At 47.3% G+C, this 13,942-nt stretch overlaps 1 protein-coding gene across 2 annotated transcripts in view; it reads left to right on the top strand.

Moving 5' to 3' along the window:
• The window catches only part of LOC140393894 (signal peptide, CUB and EGF-like domain-containing protein 3), a 520,338-nt gene that overhangs the window by 331,013 nt on the left and 175,383 nt on the right, over window positions 1-13,942 (top strand). For both annotated transcript variants that reach the window (XM_072480490.1, XM_072480491.1), the window contains exons 5-6: window positions 3,934-4,059; window positions 10,612-10,728. In XM_072480490.1, coding sequence (XP_072336591.1) covers window positions 3,934-4,059; window positions 10,612-10,728 — 243 coding nt within the window. The remainder of the gene's footprint in view (window positions 1-3,933; window positions 4,060-10,611; window positions 10,729-13,942) is intronic.

Genomic DNA, 13,942 nt, shown 5'->3' with positions numbered 1-13,942 from the left:
GAAAATAAAAACTGCACAACTAAAGAATATCAGCTTGTGTGAAGTAACTGAGCTGGGAGGGCTGAGGCCATGGAGAGATCTGTCGATGAAAAACTTGAAAGGAATGCAGATAGAAATCCAGTGAAGATTGGAAGGCACAAGAACAGTGGCGGAATGGTGCAGAGATTTGGATGGAGGAGTTTTGGATAAACTGACATTTCTACCGTTTGAAATCCAAGAGGTTAACGAGGAGAGCACTTGAGTGATTATATCCGAATGTGGCAAAGTGAACATCAGTAGGGATGATGTACAAGTGGGGGAGGGTAATGTTGAGCTGGTGGAAATTGGTGGCCTTGATAGCGGCTTCCAGCCCCTCAACCTTGCTCACATCATAATCAGCGAGGACACCTAAAACGGCACTCTGCCAGAACTAGGTACTAAGCACTCGACTTACTGCCAGTTGTGTAGCTGGTCAGTGATAACCCACCAAGCACCTCCCTGTATTGCCACAGACTGTATCTACAAATATCGTTCCCTCCTGTATGATCATTGCTGAGCAATTACTAACACCCTGCAGGTCCTACGCCTGTGTATAGTGCCTTTCTGTGCTTCAGCCAAAACTGGGTTGTTTCTTGTGTAACATAGTCTAATTGAGGTAGACTGAATAAAGTCCTTGTAAGTGGTGATGGCCAGTAGTTAACTGAAGGATTCTAACCTTGTACTCCTTTTTAAGGGGAACTGTAGCCTTAACATTATTCCCTCAATTTTCCTTTTGTAAGAAAATTATTTTCTCCTCCTCCTACTCTCCTTTTCTCTGCCAGAATCATCATCACAACACAGATTAGATACTGATCCTTATAATGATTGTCAAGTCAAATTGAAAATAACTTATTAATTGTCCTTTTTTGGCATTTTTCCTTCCTGTAAGGAAGCATTTTAACAGGAAGAATAATTATACATTGAAAATTGTATCATCTCAATTCTGTGTCTGAGCCATTTAATTCCTCTCTCTCTCTCTCTCTCTCTCTCTGTGAACCTCCATGTATTATGTATTTGTTAGGTACAGAGGGGTATTTTTGTCAAGTTGAACTATGTCTCTTAATTAAGGCTACAGAAGCCCACAAGGGTTAACGTTTAACCAGAAAAAATGTTTCTTTGGAAAAGTGTTTAAACTCTGCCCGGAAGTTATATTTTTTTAACTTTGGTATTGACAGTTTTAAGGTTTATGATTTTCCTCTTGGCTTAAAATTTCTCTTCTGGCTTCTGACGATTTCAACAACACACTGGTGTCATGGTAGGTATTAATATAAAGGAACCAATGTGAACATAATTCTCAACTAGATTAAAAATTAAACAGAATAATAATAAATGCTCCTCACTGGAAGCCTACAGAATGTCGTTGGTGCAGGTACAGGATAACAAAGTGGAGAATAAGATTAATAAGAAGGAACCAAGAATTTCCAGGTCTGAGCATTCCTTCTGAGTGATAATTGATGTTTTAGCATGTATTGTCATATAACAGAAAATTGGAGTTTAACGTCAGGGCCCAGTATTATTTCAAATTTTCATTAATGCAATGCTTTACAAATTTTTAGGCTCCTATCGCAGAACAGCTGTGTTTGTGTTTGTTACTGCAAGATAATGTTAAGAATCCGCAGCTGACAGTTCTTTTTTTATATATAAATTTAGAGTACCCAATTCCTTTTTTCCAATTAGGGGCCAGTCTAGCATGGCCAAGCCACCTATGCTGCACATCTTTGGGATATGGGGCGAAACCCACGCAAACACGGGAAGAATGTGCAAACTCCACACGGAGAGTGACCCAGAGCCGGGATCGAACCTGGGACCTCGGCGCCGTGAGGCTGCAGGGCTAACCCACTGTGCCACCCAGCTGACAGTGCTTGTAATATGTATTTATTGATCTCTATAGATTTAATTTCAAAATAATTTGACCCCTGCTGCCTTTCCAGGGCTGCCATTGTTTCAGTGTGACAGGACTGCAGTTACCTGTCTGAGCCCTTCTACATCTTGGCCATGTTTCCCAGAGAGCACGTGGTACAACGAGGCCTACGCTAGGTAGACTTTGACACAGTGCCTGGAGAAGGGGAAGTTAAGTTGTCAAAATAGAAAATGCTGAAAATACTCAGCAGGGCAGACAACTTCTGTCGTGTTGGGTGTTCCGATACACAAACGAACCAACACGGGTTGTGGATGGTACAACTCTGGTTCGCATGCCTGATGGCTCCATTCGCCGGCGTAGAGAGCGCGGAAGCAGCCGAAGGGCCCGCCGATTACGCCGGCGAATGGAGCCATCAGGCATGCGAACCAGCAACGAGCAGGGAGCCACGCGGTGGAGAACCTCGACGGTTGCCGACCAGCCACCCTCTGGTAGGTGTATGCGGACGTTGTCTCCAGGCACCAGGGCAGGAAGATCAGTTCGAACCAACACGGTTGTGGATGGTACAACTCTGTTTTATTATGCTGTACAATAATAACTATTAACTTCTGGCTGTGGTTCATGCTTCACCAGCTAACCTGTGGACCCAGCCCTAGCACTATCTTTGTGAGGCACTATGCACATGGTGTATGTCTGAGTGGCACGCTGTGAGCTCTGTGCTCTGAGCTATCTCCTGGTAGAATGAGCGGGAACTGTGGTGTTCCCTGTTTTATAGTGCATGTGCTCTCACTGGTGATTGGCTGTGATGTTTTGTGTGTGTTGGTTGGTCCGTCTACCTGTCCATCAGTGTGTGTGTGTGTGATTGCACCATGATATGTTAATTTGGATATCATGACAACTTCTATGGAAAGAAACAGCGTCAGTGTTTCAGGTCATTGACCCTTTCACTTCTGTGTTCTGATAAAGGGTTATCGATCTGAAACATTCTCTCTGGATGGGATTTTCCAAGCCCTCCATGGTGTGTTTTGCAGTGGCAGATCTTCCAGCACTGCCACTGTCAGCAGGTTTCCCCATTATTTGCACCCTCCCCCACTGAGGAACCCGCCGCGGGACCAGAAGATCCTGCCGGCAGGAACAGCCTCAGTTTCTCTCCGTAGTGGCTGCCTGACCTGCTGAGTATTTCCAGTATTTTCTGATTTTATTTCAGACTTCCAGCATATGCAATACTTTGCTTTTGTGAAGCAGGGTGGCCAATTTATTTCTTAATCCTTAAAAGAAATCATATCTTTGCGCAGTGAACAAGGGCAGGATTCTCCCGTCCCTTAGCCGCATGTTTCTCGTCGGCGCACTGTTCATTGGCAACATGATTCTATCGTCCGGCCATTGGGCGATGGGATTTCCCATAGAAACCACCCCACGCTGCCACAAAGCCCACTGGCGAGGGCGTGCTGCCGGCAAGAAAAGTGAATTGCAAAGGCCGGATAATTCCAGTCATTTTTTTTTAACCTAAATTGGACGTAATGGGCTTATGAAAGATAAGCTGGGCCAGTAAGAGTAGGAAAAGTTCCCGGTCTCTGCCGAGTCAGAGAATTTCCTCTGGGTCGGTGGATAAGGGGGGGTTGGGGAGTAGTATTTGGGATCATTCAGGATTCCTGCTCTCGATAGTTTCCCATCAAATTCTGCTGGGATGTGGATCTGGGAAGAAAGCTGAGCTGGACTACGGTAACCAGACGCACACACACAGGGAGACACACACACAAGCAAATCCAACAGACTGGTGGCACACATTAAGAATGCCTGTTTGGATGAGGCATTGAGGAACACTTATCGAACCTGGTCACAGTGAAACTCACTGCCTTCAGGGTAGAGGGTGATTAGTGAGAAAAAGACCAAAAAAGGTCCAAAATGGAATGTAAGTAATTTGTGCATTGATTGATAACAGACTTTAATGTTAGTCTTGTCTGCACTCAGTATTGATCCCTCGACATAATATCTAAGCTGCATTATAATGATTTACTATTATTTATGGTCTCCCTCTTATTGATGTTCCTTTGCAGAAGGAATGAACTGTATGAATAAAAACCACGGATGCGCTCACATTTGTCGAGAAACTCCAAAGGGAGGAATTGCCTGTGAATGTCGACCCGGATTTGAACTCACAAAGAACCAACGGGATTGCAAATGTAAGTCCCAACATATACCTGTGTGTCACTTTGAGCTGAGTAAGCAGATTCAGAGTGTTAACGATCATATCCCAGGAGTGAACTGTGTTGCTGGAGGTACTGGGTGACTCTCTTGAGGTGTGATATTTATCTCCTTGATTGTAACTGGTCGATTAACGCAAGGAATGAGGCTTGGAGAATTATAATCTGCCTCACAAGTGGAATCGAAAATATATCTGAAGGCTCTCCCAGTAGGTCAGTAGAGGTTTTGAGAAATTGGGTCCATGTTTGATCTCAGCTGGGGGGGGGGTTGGGCGTTGGCAGGTGGAAGTGGGGGGAGCACTGTCCAGTCAGAATGTGATCTTGCAATTGATAGTGCGCCTGGGCCAGAGTCCTAATAAATAATTAACCAGCATTCGCACTTATCATTCCATTCCAGCCATCCCTGCTGCCCTAGCTGTGTATGTTGAGGACTAGTGAAGATCAGAGCTCTGTTATAATGCTTTTAGCCGTTAAATGGTCTGTGAACTCTCTGATAAAGCTCACATGAGAATAATGGCCATTTGGTCAATGTATCAGCACCTTCAAAGGAGCAGAGGAGAAAACTGGTGAATGGAATAGATGTAACCATTTCGGGAAAAGAAAGCATCTGTTTGATAGGCCTGTGTTGAATACTCCATTTATCTAGATTTCTGGAGAGGAACCCATCAGTCTTGGATACCCCTGATGCCAATCTAGTTTGCATTATTATAGAAGTAGGACTTCAGCACAGTCCTCAGAATATTACCAGGCTTAAAGGCTTGTAAAGACAAATCGCACAAACTATCTCCTTGAGATTAGAAGGTTCACGCTGATCTAATCAAGTTTTTAAAAATCATTTAGTGAAGGAATCCAGGACATATAATCTCTAACTTTGAGTCAGGCCATTTAGGTGTGAAATCGGGAATCACTTTTTCATCTGAAGGGCAGTAAAAATCTGAAGCTCTCTTCCCCAAAAGGCTGTGGTTGCCCTGACGTTACCTGAAATTTCCAGCTCTGAGATGATAAGAGCTGAAATCTGGCCTCTTGCTCATCTCTGATTTTAATGCCGGCTGTACCTTCAGCTGCTGGGACCCTAGACTCTGATATTCCCTCCCTGACCATCTCCACCAATTTCTACCTCTTTTTCTGTTTTTAACATGCCCCTTTAAACCTACCTCATTGACCAAGCTTTCGGTCACATGCCCTAATACGAGATTGCATGTGCCGAGGACCAGTACCGAGGACCCGGGGTCGATCCTGGCCCCAGGCCCCTGTCCATGTGGAGTTTGCATATTCTCCCCATGTCTGCATGAGTTTCACCCCCACAACCAAAAAGATGTGGAGGTTAGGTGGATTGGCCACGCTAAATTGCCTCTTAATTGGAAAAAAAGAATTGGGTACTCTAAATTTATTTTAAAATTGAGTAGATCCTTATCCGTTCCCCTTGATATCTTGGAAACTTTAATGGAATCACCTTTTAACTTTCTAAATTATATTGAATATGACCCTTGTTTGTGTAATATCATCTCGTAATTTAATCTTTGGAGTCTCGGTATAATTTTGGAAAATTTATAATAATAATCTTTATTCGTGTCACAAGTAGGCTCACATTAACACTGCAATGTCGTTTCACATCGTATAAGGGGCCTCAGTGGGGAACATGCAGCTAAGGCTGCACATGACCCCACTTTGTACACTAGGGAGCTCTGCTCGCCAGACTCCCAAATGCAGCGAGGCCCGCGAAGCGATCCCTATCCCCCCCCCCCGTGCAGGGCACCCACGGCCCAATCGCCAGCCCTCAAAAATGCCAGCTTGGCATCATGGCAGTGTTAACCTGGCCGTGCCAGCTTGAAGTGCTACCTGGTGCCAAGATAGCACTGCCAGGGTGCCCAGGTGGCAGCAGCAGTGCCAGAGTATCACCCTATTCAAAGGGCCGGCACCTGGGAGACCCTCACGAATGCCATTCCCTCTGGTCCCGGTTTGTGGACTTTTTTTTTTATTCAAAAAAAATATACTTTATTCATAAAATTTATCATAAACATTACAGAAACATTTCAAATTGTCTTGACTGTACATTTCCGGCAGAGTTACACATTGCCTTGACTTTCTTCCATTCAATTTTGATGTTATTATACACCTATCACTCTTTACATTACAATTCCTTCTTAAATATTTACATTGTCATGTTTGTTTTATACATTGGAGTGTTGGTGGCACAGACCGAGGGGGGTTTACACTGTTACCCGCCCCTCGGTGTACATTTGCTGTAAAGACCTTACACAGTGGTCTTTCCCCATTGTGCCTTGGCGGCAGCTGCCCCAAGCTTGAGTGCGTCCCTCAGCACGTAGTCCTGGACCTTGGAATGTGCCAGTCTGCAACACTCGGTCGAGGACAATTCTTTGCACTGGAAGATCAGCAAGTTTCGGGCAGACCAAAAAGCGTCTTTCAACTCGAGCACAGAGTCCTGTGTCACAGATCTATTCGGGATAAACCTTGACAAATACCACTGCATCTCTCTCCAGACCGTCTTTGCAAAGGCACATTCCACAAGGAGGTGTGTGACCATCTCATTTCCCCCACAGCCACTCCGAGGGCAGCGTGCATTGGCGCAGACCCTTCGGGTGTGCATGAAGAATCTGACAGGGAGGGCCCTTCTCACCACCAGCCAAGCTAGGTCTTGGTGCTTGTTTGAAAGTTCTGGTGATGAGGCGTTCTGCCAGATGACTCTGGCAGTCTGCTCAGGGAACCATCCAACGTCCTCCAAGGTCTCCTTTTCCCTGAGGGTCTCGAGGACATTACGTGCTGACCACTGCTTCATTGCCTTGTGGTCAAAGGTGTTTTTCTTCAAAAACTTTTCCACAAAGGACAGGTGGTACGGTACGGTCCAACTACTTGGAGCGTTCCGCGGCAATGAGGCCAGGCCCATCCTTCGTAACACCGGGGACAGGTAGAACCTCAGTATGTAGTGACACTTGGTGTTTGCATACTGGGGGTCCACGCACAGCTTGATGCAGCTGGATACAAAGGTGGCCAACAGGATGAGGGAGGCGTTGGGTACGTTCCGCCCTCCCTTCTCCAGAGGTTTGTACATGGTGTCCCTTCGGACACGGTCCATCTTGGATCTCGAGATGAATTTGAAGATGGCTCGGGAGACTGCTGCGGTGTAGGGTCGGGTTATGGGCCAGACTTTCGCCACGTGCAGTAGCACAAAGAGTACCTCACACCTGATGACCAGGGTTTCGCCTGCAATGGAGAGGGAGCGTTGCTCCCACCAGCCCAGTTTCTGCCTTGCCTTTGCTATGCGCTCCTCACAGGTTTTGGTGCACGCCCCAGCAGCTCCGAACCATATCCCCAGCACCTTCAGGTAATCTGACCTGACAGTGAAGGGGACAAAGGACCGGTCGGCCCAGTTCCCAAAGAACATGGCCTCGCTCTTGCCACAGTTTACCTTGGCTCCCGAGGCGAGTTCAAACTGGTCGCAGGTGGTCAAGAGCCTGCGTACAGACGCAGATCCGAGCAGAAGATGGCAACGTCGTCCATGTACAGGGAGGCCTTGACTTGCGTGCCTCCACTGCCTGGGATTGTCACTCCTCTTATACCCGGATCCTTCCTGATGGACTCGGCAAAAGGTTCTATGCAGCACACAAAAAGGGCAGAGGAGAGAGGGCAGCCCTGCCTGACTCCGGATTTGATCTGGAACTTTTCTGATTCCCACCCATTGATTGAGACTGCGCTATAGATGTTTGTGTAGAGCAGTTTGATCCAATTGCGAATTCCCTCCCCAAACCCCATTTTGGAGAGCACATCCATCATGTAGGTGTGCGATATTCTGTCAAAAGCCTTCTCCTGGTCAAGGCTGATGAGGCAAGTGTCCACCCTCCTGTCCTGCACGTAGGCGATCGTATCCCTGAGTAGCGCGAGGCTATCAGAGATCTTCCTGCCGGGTACAGCACAGGTCTGGTCAGGGTGGATCACCGACTCCAGAGCAGACCTGACCCGATTGGCGATGACCTTGGCTAGAATTTTGTAATCCACATTCAACAGTGAAATGGGTCGCCAATTTCGAATTTCTTCCCTTTCCCCCTTCTGCTTGTAGATGAGGGTGATGATGCCTTTCCTCATGGACTCTGACATGCTGCCTTCCAGAAGCATACTCTCGTACACTTCCAGCAGGTCTGGGCCCATCCAGTCCCACAGAGCCGAATACAACTCAACCGGTAAGCCGTCGCTTCCGGGAGTTTTACTCGTTTCGAAGGACTTGGCGGCCTTTGTCAGCTCACCCAGAGTTAGTGGTTTGTCCAGGTTTTCCAGCTCGCTGTCGCCTATGACCTCCGTGATAGTCGACAGGAAGGTCTGGGAAACAGTGCTATCTGTTGGCTTCAGGTCATACAGTCCGGCATAAAAGGATTGGCTGATCCTCAGGATGTCAGACTGCGATGACTTTACAGAGCCATCTTCTTCCTTCAGGCTGCTGATCACAGAGGTCTCTCTGTGCACCTTTTGGAAGAAGAAACGTGAGCACTTTTCGTCCTGCCCCACGGAGCGGACTCTGGAACGGAAGATAACCTTGGAGGCCTCCGAGGTGTAGAGCAAGGCTTGCTGGCTCTTCACCTCTTGGACATCCTCCTTGACATCCACCCCCATCGACTGCAGCTGGAGCAAATTCTGCATACTTTTCTGGAGCCTGGACATGACCCCTCGTCTCTCTCTCACCTTTTGAACGCCCTTGAGGATGAAAAACCTCTTGATATTCCCCTTGATTGCTTCCCACCAGAGATGTGGGGCCTCAAAGAGGGGTTTCACGGTTCTCCAACCCTTGTAATCCCTCCTGAGTTTCTCGAGGTTCTCAGGGGTCAGCAGTTTTGCATTTAGCTTCCATGTCCCCCTGCCTACCCCCTGGTCTTCCTGCAGGTGGCAGTCGGCCAGTAGGAGGCAGTGGTCAGAGAAGAACACCGGCCTTACGTCGGTGGACCTGACCGTGAAAGCTCGGGACACAAAGAAGAAGTCTATCCTGGAGCGGACGGACCCGTCTGGCCGGGACCATGTGTATCTACGCTGCGCTCCGTCTGCAGGGTTGCTGCAGACGTCGAGCAGCTTGGCGTCTTATACCGTTTCCATCAGGAGTCTGGACGTAGCGTCTAGTTTGCTGTCGGCTCTGCTGGATCGTCCAGCCGCATCGATGATGCAGTTGAAGTCACCACCCAGGATGACCGACTTGGAGGTGGCCAACAGCAGTGGGAGTTGCTGAAGGACTGCCAGCCGCTCACTTTTTACGGCCGGGACGTACACATTAATAAGTCTGAGAAGGGTGTTTTTGTATTTGACGTCTGCTACGAGGAGGCGCCCGCCCACCATCTCCTTAACGTCGGAGATGGTGAAGTTGCCTCCCCGCAGCAGAATACCCAGGCCGGAGGAGCGGCAGTTGTTTCCTCCTGACCAGATGGATGGCCCGTGGGACCACCAGCTCGACCAGCGCCTGTAGTTGCTGAGGTGTGGAATTCCGCACTCCTGCAGGAACAGTAGGTCAGCTTTCACATTTGCTAAATAGTTGAGTGTGGCTCACTAGTTTGTGGACACCCGTGCTGAACAACTCAGTCGAGGGCCCTGAGCGAAGGGGCTGAATCCCAAAGCCTTAGGTACCTCGGGAATCTGCACATTAGACTGAGATTAGCTGTCTCGCTCCAATATGCAGATTTGACAAAAAGTGATCCTACATTGCAACATCTCGCATGATCGCCTTGGATCTTGTGAGGCAAAGGTCTCTCGGCTTTTATCTGACATTTTTTGGCGTGTAAAGCTGCTTTTCGGGTGGAGCTTGGCGATTGGATCACGCCCCTTATCTCTTGCAATGGCCATTGTTTTGAGCTTTTCCCCATTTAGAAAGTACTCTGTTGTAACGTTATTAGGTCCAAAGTGGATCCCTTTACATTTGCCGACATTAAAATCCTGAAAGTGGGTCATCTGCCTACTCCTTTGGGCTGTGCGATGCTGCATGGTTCAGGTAGACAGGATGGGGAAAATAATGAAACATGTTTCAAGTTTGGGGGATTTAAAAGCTCTGATAACTTGAAGAGTTGCGATGTTGACATTTTAGGATGTGGGAACCTTGAGCCACAGAAGGAGTGAGGAGAAAGCGTTACATTAAAGGAACGGTGCTCCTCACAACTATTTCAGAATTCCAAAGATTTTTCTGTGACAAAAGTGCATTGGACTGTTTTTCTTTTAATTGATAGGGAATGTGGTCCTCATTAAATCACAATTTTTAGAAAACTAGTAGTAATTTTTTTGTGGAAAACAAAATAAACAAACAAAATCAGATTATATCAAATTTCTTTCTAACTGGTCGCATTTTTTAAAATGGAAAATAAAACAAACCAGCAAAAGAAACATTCCCGAGATGGTTTGCTTCCCAACTATAAAAGGCGATAGTTCTCTGCTATGGTTGGATAACGATCTCAAAACATGCTCTTTGACACATTTGTGAGGCTGGGGGTCAGTTAATCTAACCCGCTGGCATTTATCGAAAGTTGATCATGTGTTTTCTCTCTGTAGTGACGTGTAACTATGGAAACGGAGGGTGCCAGCACACGTGTGATGATACCGATCAAGGCCCGAAGTGCGGATGCCATTTGAAATTTGCCCTGCACTCTGATGGGAAAACATGCGTTGGTGAGTGGCTGGCTGAAAACTGAGATACCACAAACAACCACAAGAAATGGGGTCCTGGAGTTGAGCAATCTGATGTAATCAGTCGAGGAAATGGCTTGGATTTACAATTTCATACACCATTTCCACATATAATGGGTAACAGAGCTGGTCGGCGAAGTCTGCCAGAAATCTAAAGGCTTTGGATGGGCTCATAGATGTTAGGAGACGTTCAGGGTGGAGAGCAGGGTAGGTGCTTGTGGGGGGAGTTGGAGGGAATCCAAAAGGGTGAATTGACTTGGAGGGTTTTTGTTTGTCAAAAATGAAGCGCAGTAAATACTGAGCTGATGACTTTCCAAAGTGTGGTCGGACAGACGGTAGTCGTGAAGAGTACTCATTCTTGCAAGAAGGGAAGAAAACATTGATTAAAGAGATGAATCGTAGGAATTTGGTAAAGTGCAAGAACAAACCCATTTCCCATCCATCCACTGTGCAGCAAGTTAGGGAGAGGCTTGGGGCTGGTAATTTTCTTGCATAATGTGGCCTCTGGCAGCGTTACATTGGCCTGGTGCTGCTTTTGTGGTGTAACCTGCCCTATCGGGTGCTTCCTGCTCAGACCATGCAGCATTGCACCAGGAGACATGTGCAAGTGGGTGCATCCCCTGTGTGCTTTTGAGCCAGCACTATCCTGACGACATCACAGCCTAACTGAGTGATGCGGCACCAGGATCCCAAACTTGGACCATGAAGTCTAGACAACTAAAAAATTTAAATTAAGCCTTCTGCTGTGAGAACGGACCTGGGCAAGTGCTAATTAAAGAGTCACTCAGCACGCTGCAGGTGAGGTGTTATATTTATGCGAACACATGAATTAGGAGCAGGAGTATGCTATTTGGCCCCTCTAACCTGCTCTGCTCATGGCTAATCTGATTTTGGCCTGTACTTCCTTGTCTATCACCTTATCAATATTCAATGACCCAGCCTCCACTACCCTTGGGGAAAGAGAATTCCAAAGACTAACGACCCTCAGAGAAAAATTCTCCTCATCTCTATCTTAAATGGGAGACTCCTTATTTTTACAATATGTCCCCAAGTCTCTTCCTCAAGGGGAAACACTCTTTCAGCTTCCACCCTGTCAAGGCCCCTCAGCATATTAAATGTTTCAAGAAGACCAGCTCTTATTCTTCTAAACTCCAATGGATACAGACCCAGCCTATCTAACCTTTCCCAAGAATGCCCCTTCATCCCAGAAATCGGTCAATGGAACCTTCTCTGCACTGCTAATGCAATTGCCAGAGATGGTCTCACTAATGCCCTCTGCAATTGTAGCAAACCTTCCCTACTTGTATATTCCATTCCACTTGCAATAAACGACAACATTCCATTTGCCTTCCTGATCACTTGCTGTACCTGCATACAAACCTTTTCTGATTCATGTACAAGAACACCCAGGTCCCTCTGCACGGAAAGTTCTGCAATCTGTCTCTGTTTAAATAATATGCTGCTTTTCTATTCTTCCTGGTAAAATGGACAATTTCACATTTGTCCATATTACACTTCAACTGCCAAATTTTCTGCCCATTCATGTAACTGAACTATAACCCTTTGTAGACACTTATGTCTTCTTCACTTCTTCACAACTTAGTCTCGTCCCTATCTTTGTGTCATCAGCAAATTTGGCAATCGTACATTCAGTCCCTTCATCCAAGTCATTAATAGCTGCAGGGTACTCAGAAGAGGTCTTTGAGCAGCACGCAGCAGAGCACTAATGGGGATGCACACAGAGCTACGTGGCCTGTCAGACAAACTCCTGTTACTCAGTAGGAGCAAGGAGAATTTTGGGTTTAGTGTGGTAGACGGCAGTACCCAGAGTCTGGAGTCCATCCTTTACAGCATAGGAATGGCTCACCAGAGGAACCATCTTCTAGTCACATCGCCCTGGCGCATGGGAGCCGGGGGTGTCGCCCCCTCCTGTGCCCCAACACTAACATGCAAGAGGTGGTGGACTTGGACTCCAAGATGGAGACCCAATGGAGGCAACCGAGGCTTCCGACAGCAACCGTGCCAAGGATCAGTCGTCAGCGGTACCCCCCAGATGGTCATCGCAGAAAAGATGTTCACCAACATGCTACACAGCACATACACACACACCTCCACCCCATGAGCCCACGACCCAGCCCTGCGGCCACTGAAAGTGTAGCCGCGAACAAAGAGAAGTAGACATCCTTCTGCACTCCCTCTTCAGAGGGGCTTACGGACTTCAGGGGGGAGGGATGTTACAACCCCCACGAGACCCACAGAGATGACCCGATTAATCACCCTGTGGGACCGGGTAGGAGCCGAGCTGCAGAGAAGTCCCTGCTGGGACTTGGACTATAAACACTCCTTTTGGAAATAAACCATTGTTTGACTCTCCTTTCCGAACTTCTCCTTGACTATTAAAAAGAGGAGGGGGGGGAAGCTCTGGGAGGAGAGAAGTAGAAAGAGGGGGAGGAAGATGAACAGACGGAGGCAGGCAGGATCTTCCAGAGTTCCAAGTAACTGGAAGAATTGTGAGAGAGCAAAGTGTGAGGCTCTAATTCTATTGAAACAAGTGCCCCATCCCAATGTGGAGACACCATTCACCACTGTCACACCCATTGCAGACTTCATTCATCACACAATGACCTTGGCCAACACACAGAAAAAAAAAACATGTAAAAAAACTAATTTTACCCATCAGCCCATCAAACTGTACAAACAGCAATTCGCCCATGCACACTCCCTTAGTGCCTGGATTGCGCCTATCCTTTTTCAATCCTTGTGCCCCTAGGCAGTGCTGTCCTAGTGACTACAGCATGGCTGATGGAAGGCTGCTGCCTTTCGGTGGGGAGACTGCAGACGGTCTTTGTAGGCTTCCCTTGAGCAACTCTGCTACTCGAACATTCGGATTCTGACTGCATGGGTGGCAACATTCTCGGCTGGCTCGCTGGAAGGCAGCAGCAAGGGCAGTAATGGAGTGGCAGCTTTCTGAACACAAATGCCGCTAAACTGCCACTGCCACTCCCACTGTCTGCCACCTCAGCAAACTGAGTCATCTGTTGGAGCACTGATTTCTAGACTGATCCGAGAGCCTCCATGCCCCATTGATAAATGAGATCCACACCCAGGATGGCAGCTGTCTGAGCTTATGTGACAGCAACATGGATGTCATCAGCTCTAGCTGAATTTCCACAACGCACTGTGATGTGAGAAGGAT

Source organism: Scyliorhinus torazame, chromosome 17 (assembly GCF_047496885.1).
Source record: "Scyliorhinus torazame isolate Kashiwa2021f chromosome 17, sScyTor2.1, whole genome shotgun sequence".
NCBI classification, from domain to species: domain Eukaryota; kingdom Metazoa; phylum Chordata; class Chondrichthyes; order Carcharhiniformes; family Scyliorhinidae; genus Scyliorhinus; species Scyliorhinus torazame.
Note: the sequence above shows the minus strand (reverse complement) of the source record. Positions and strands in the feature narration are given on the sequence as shown.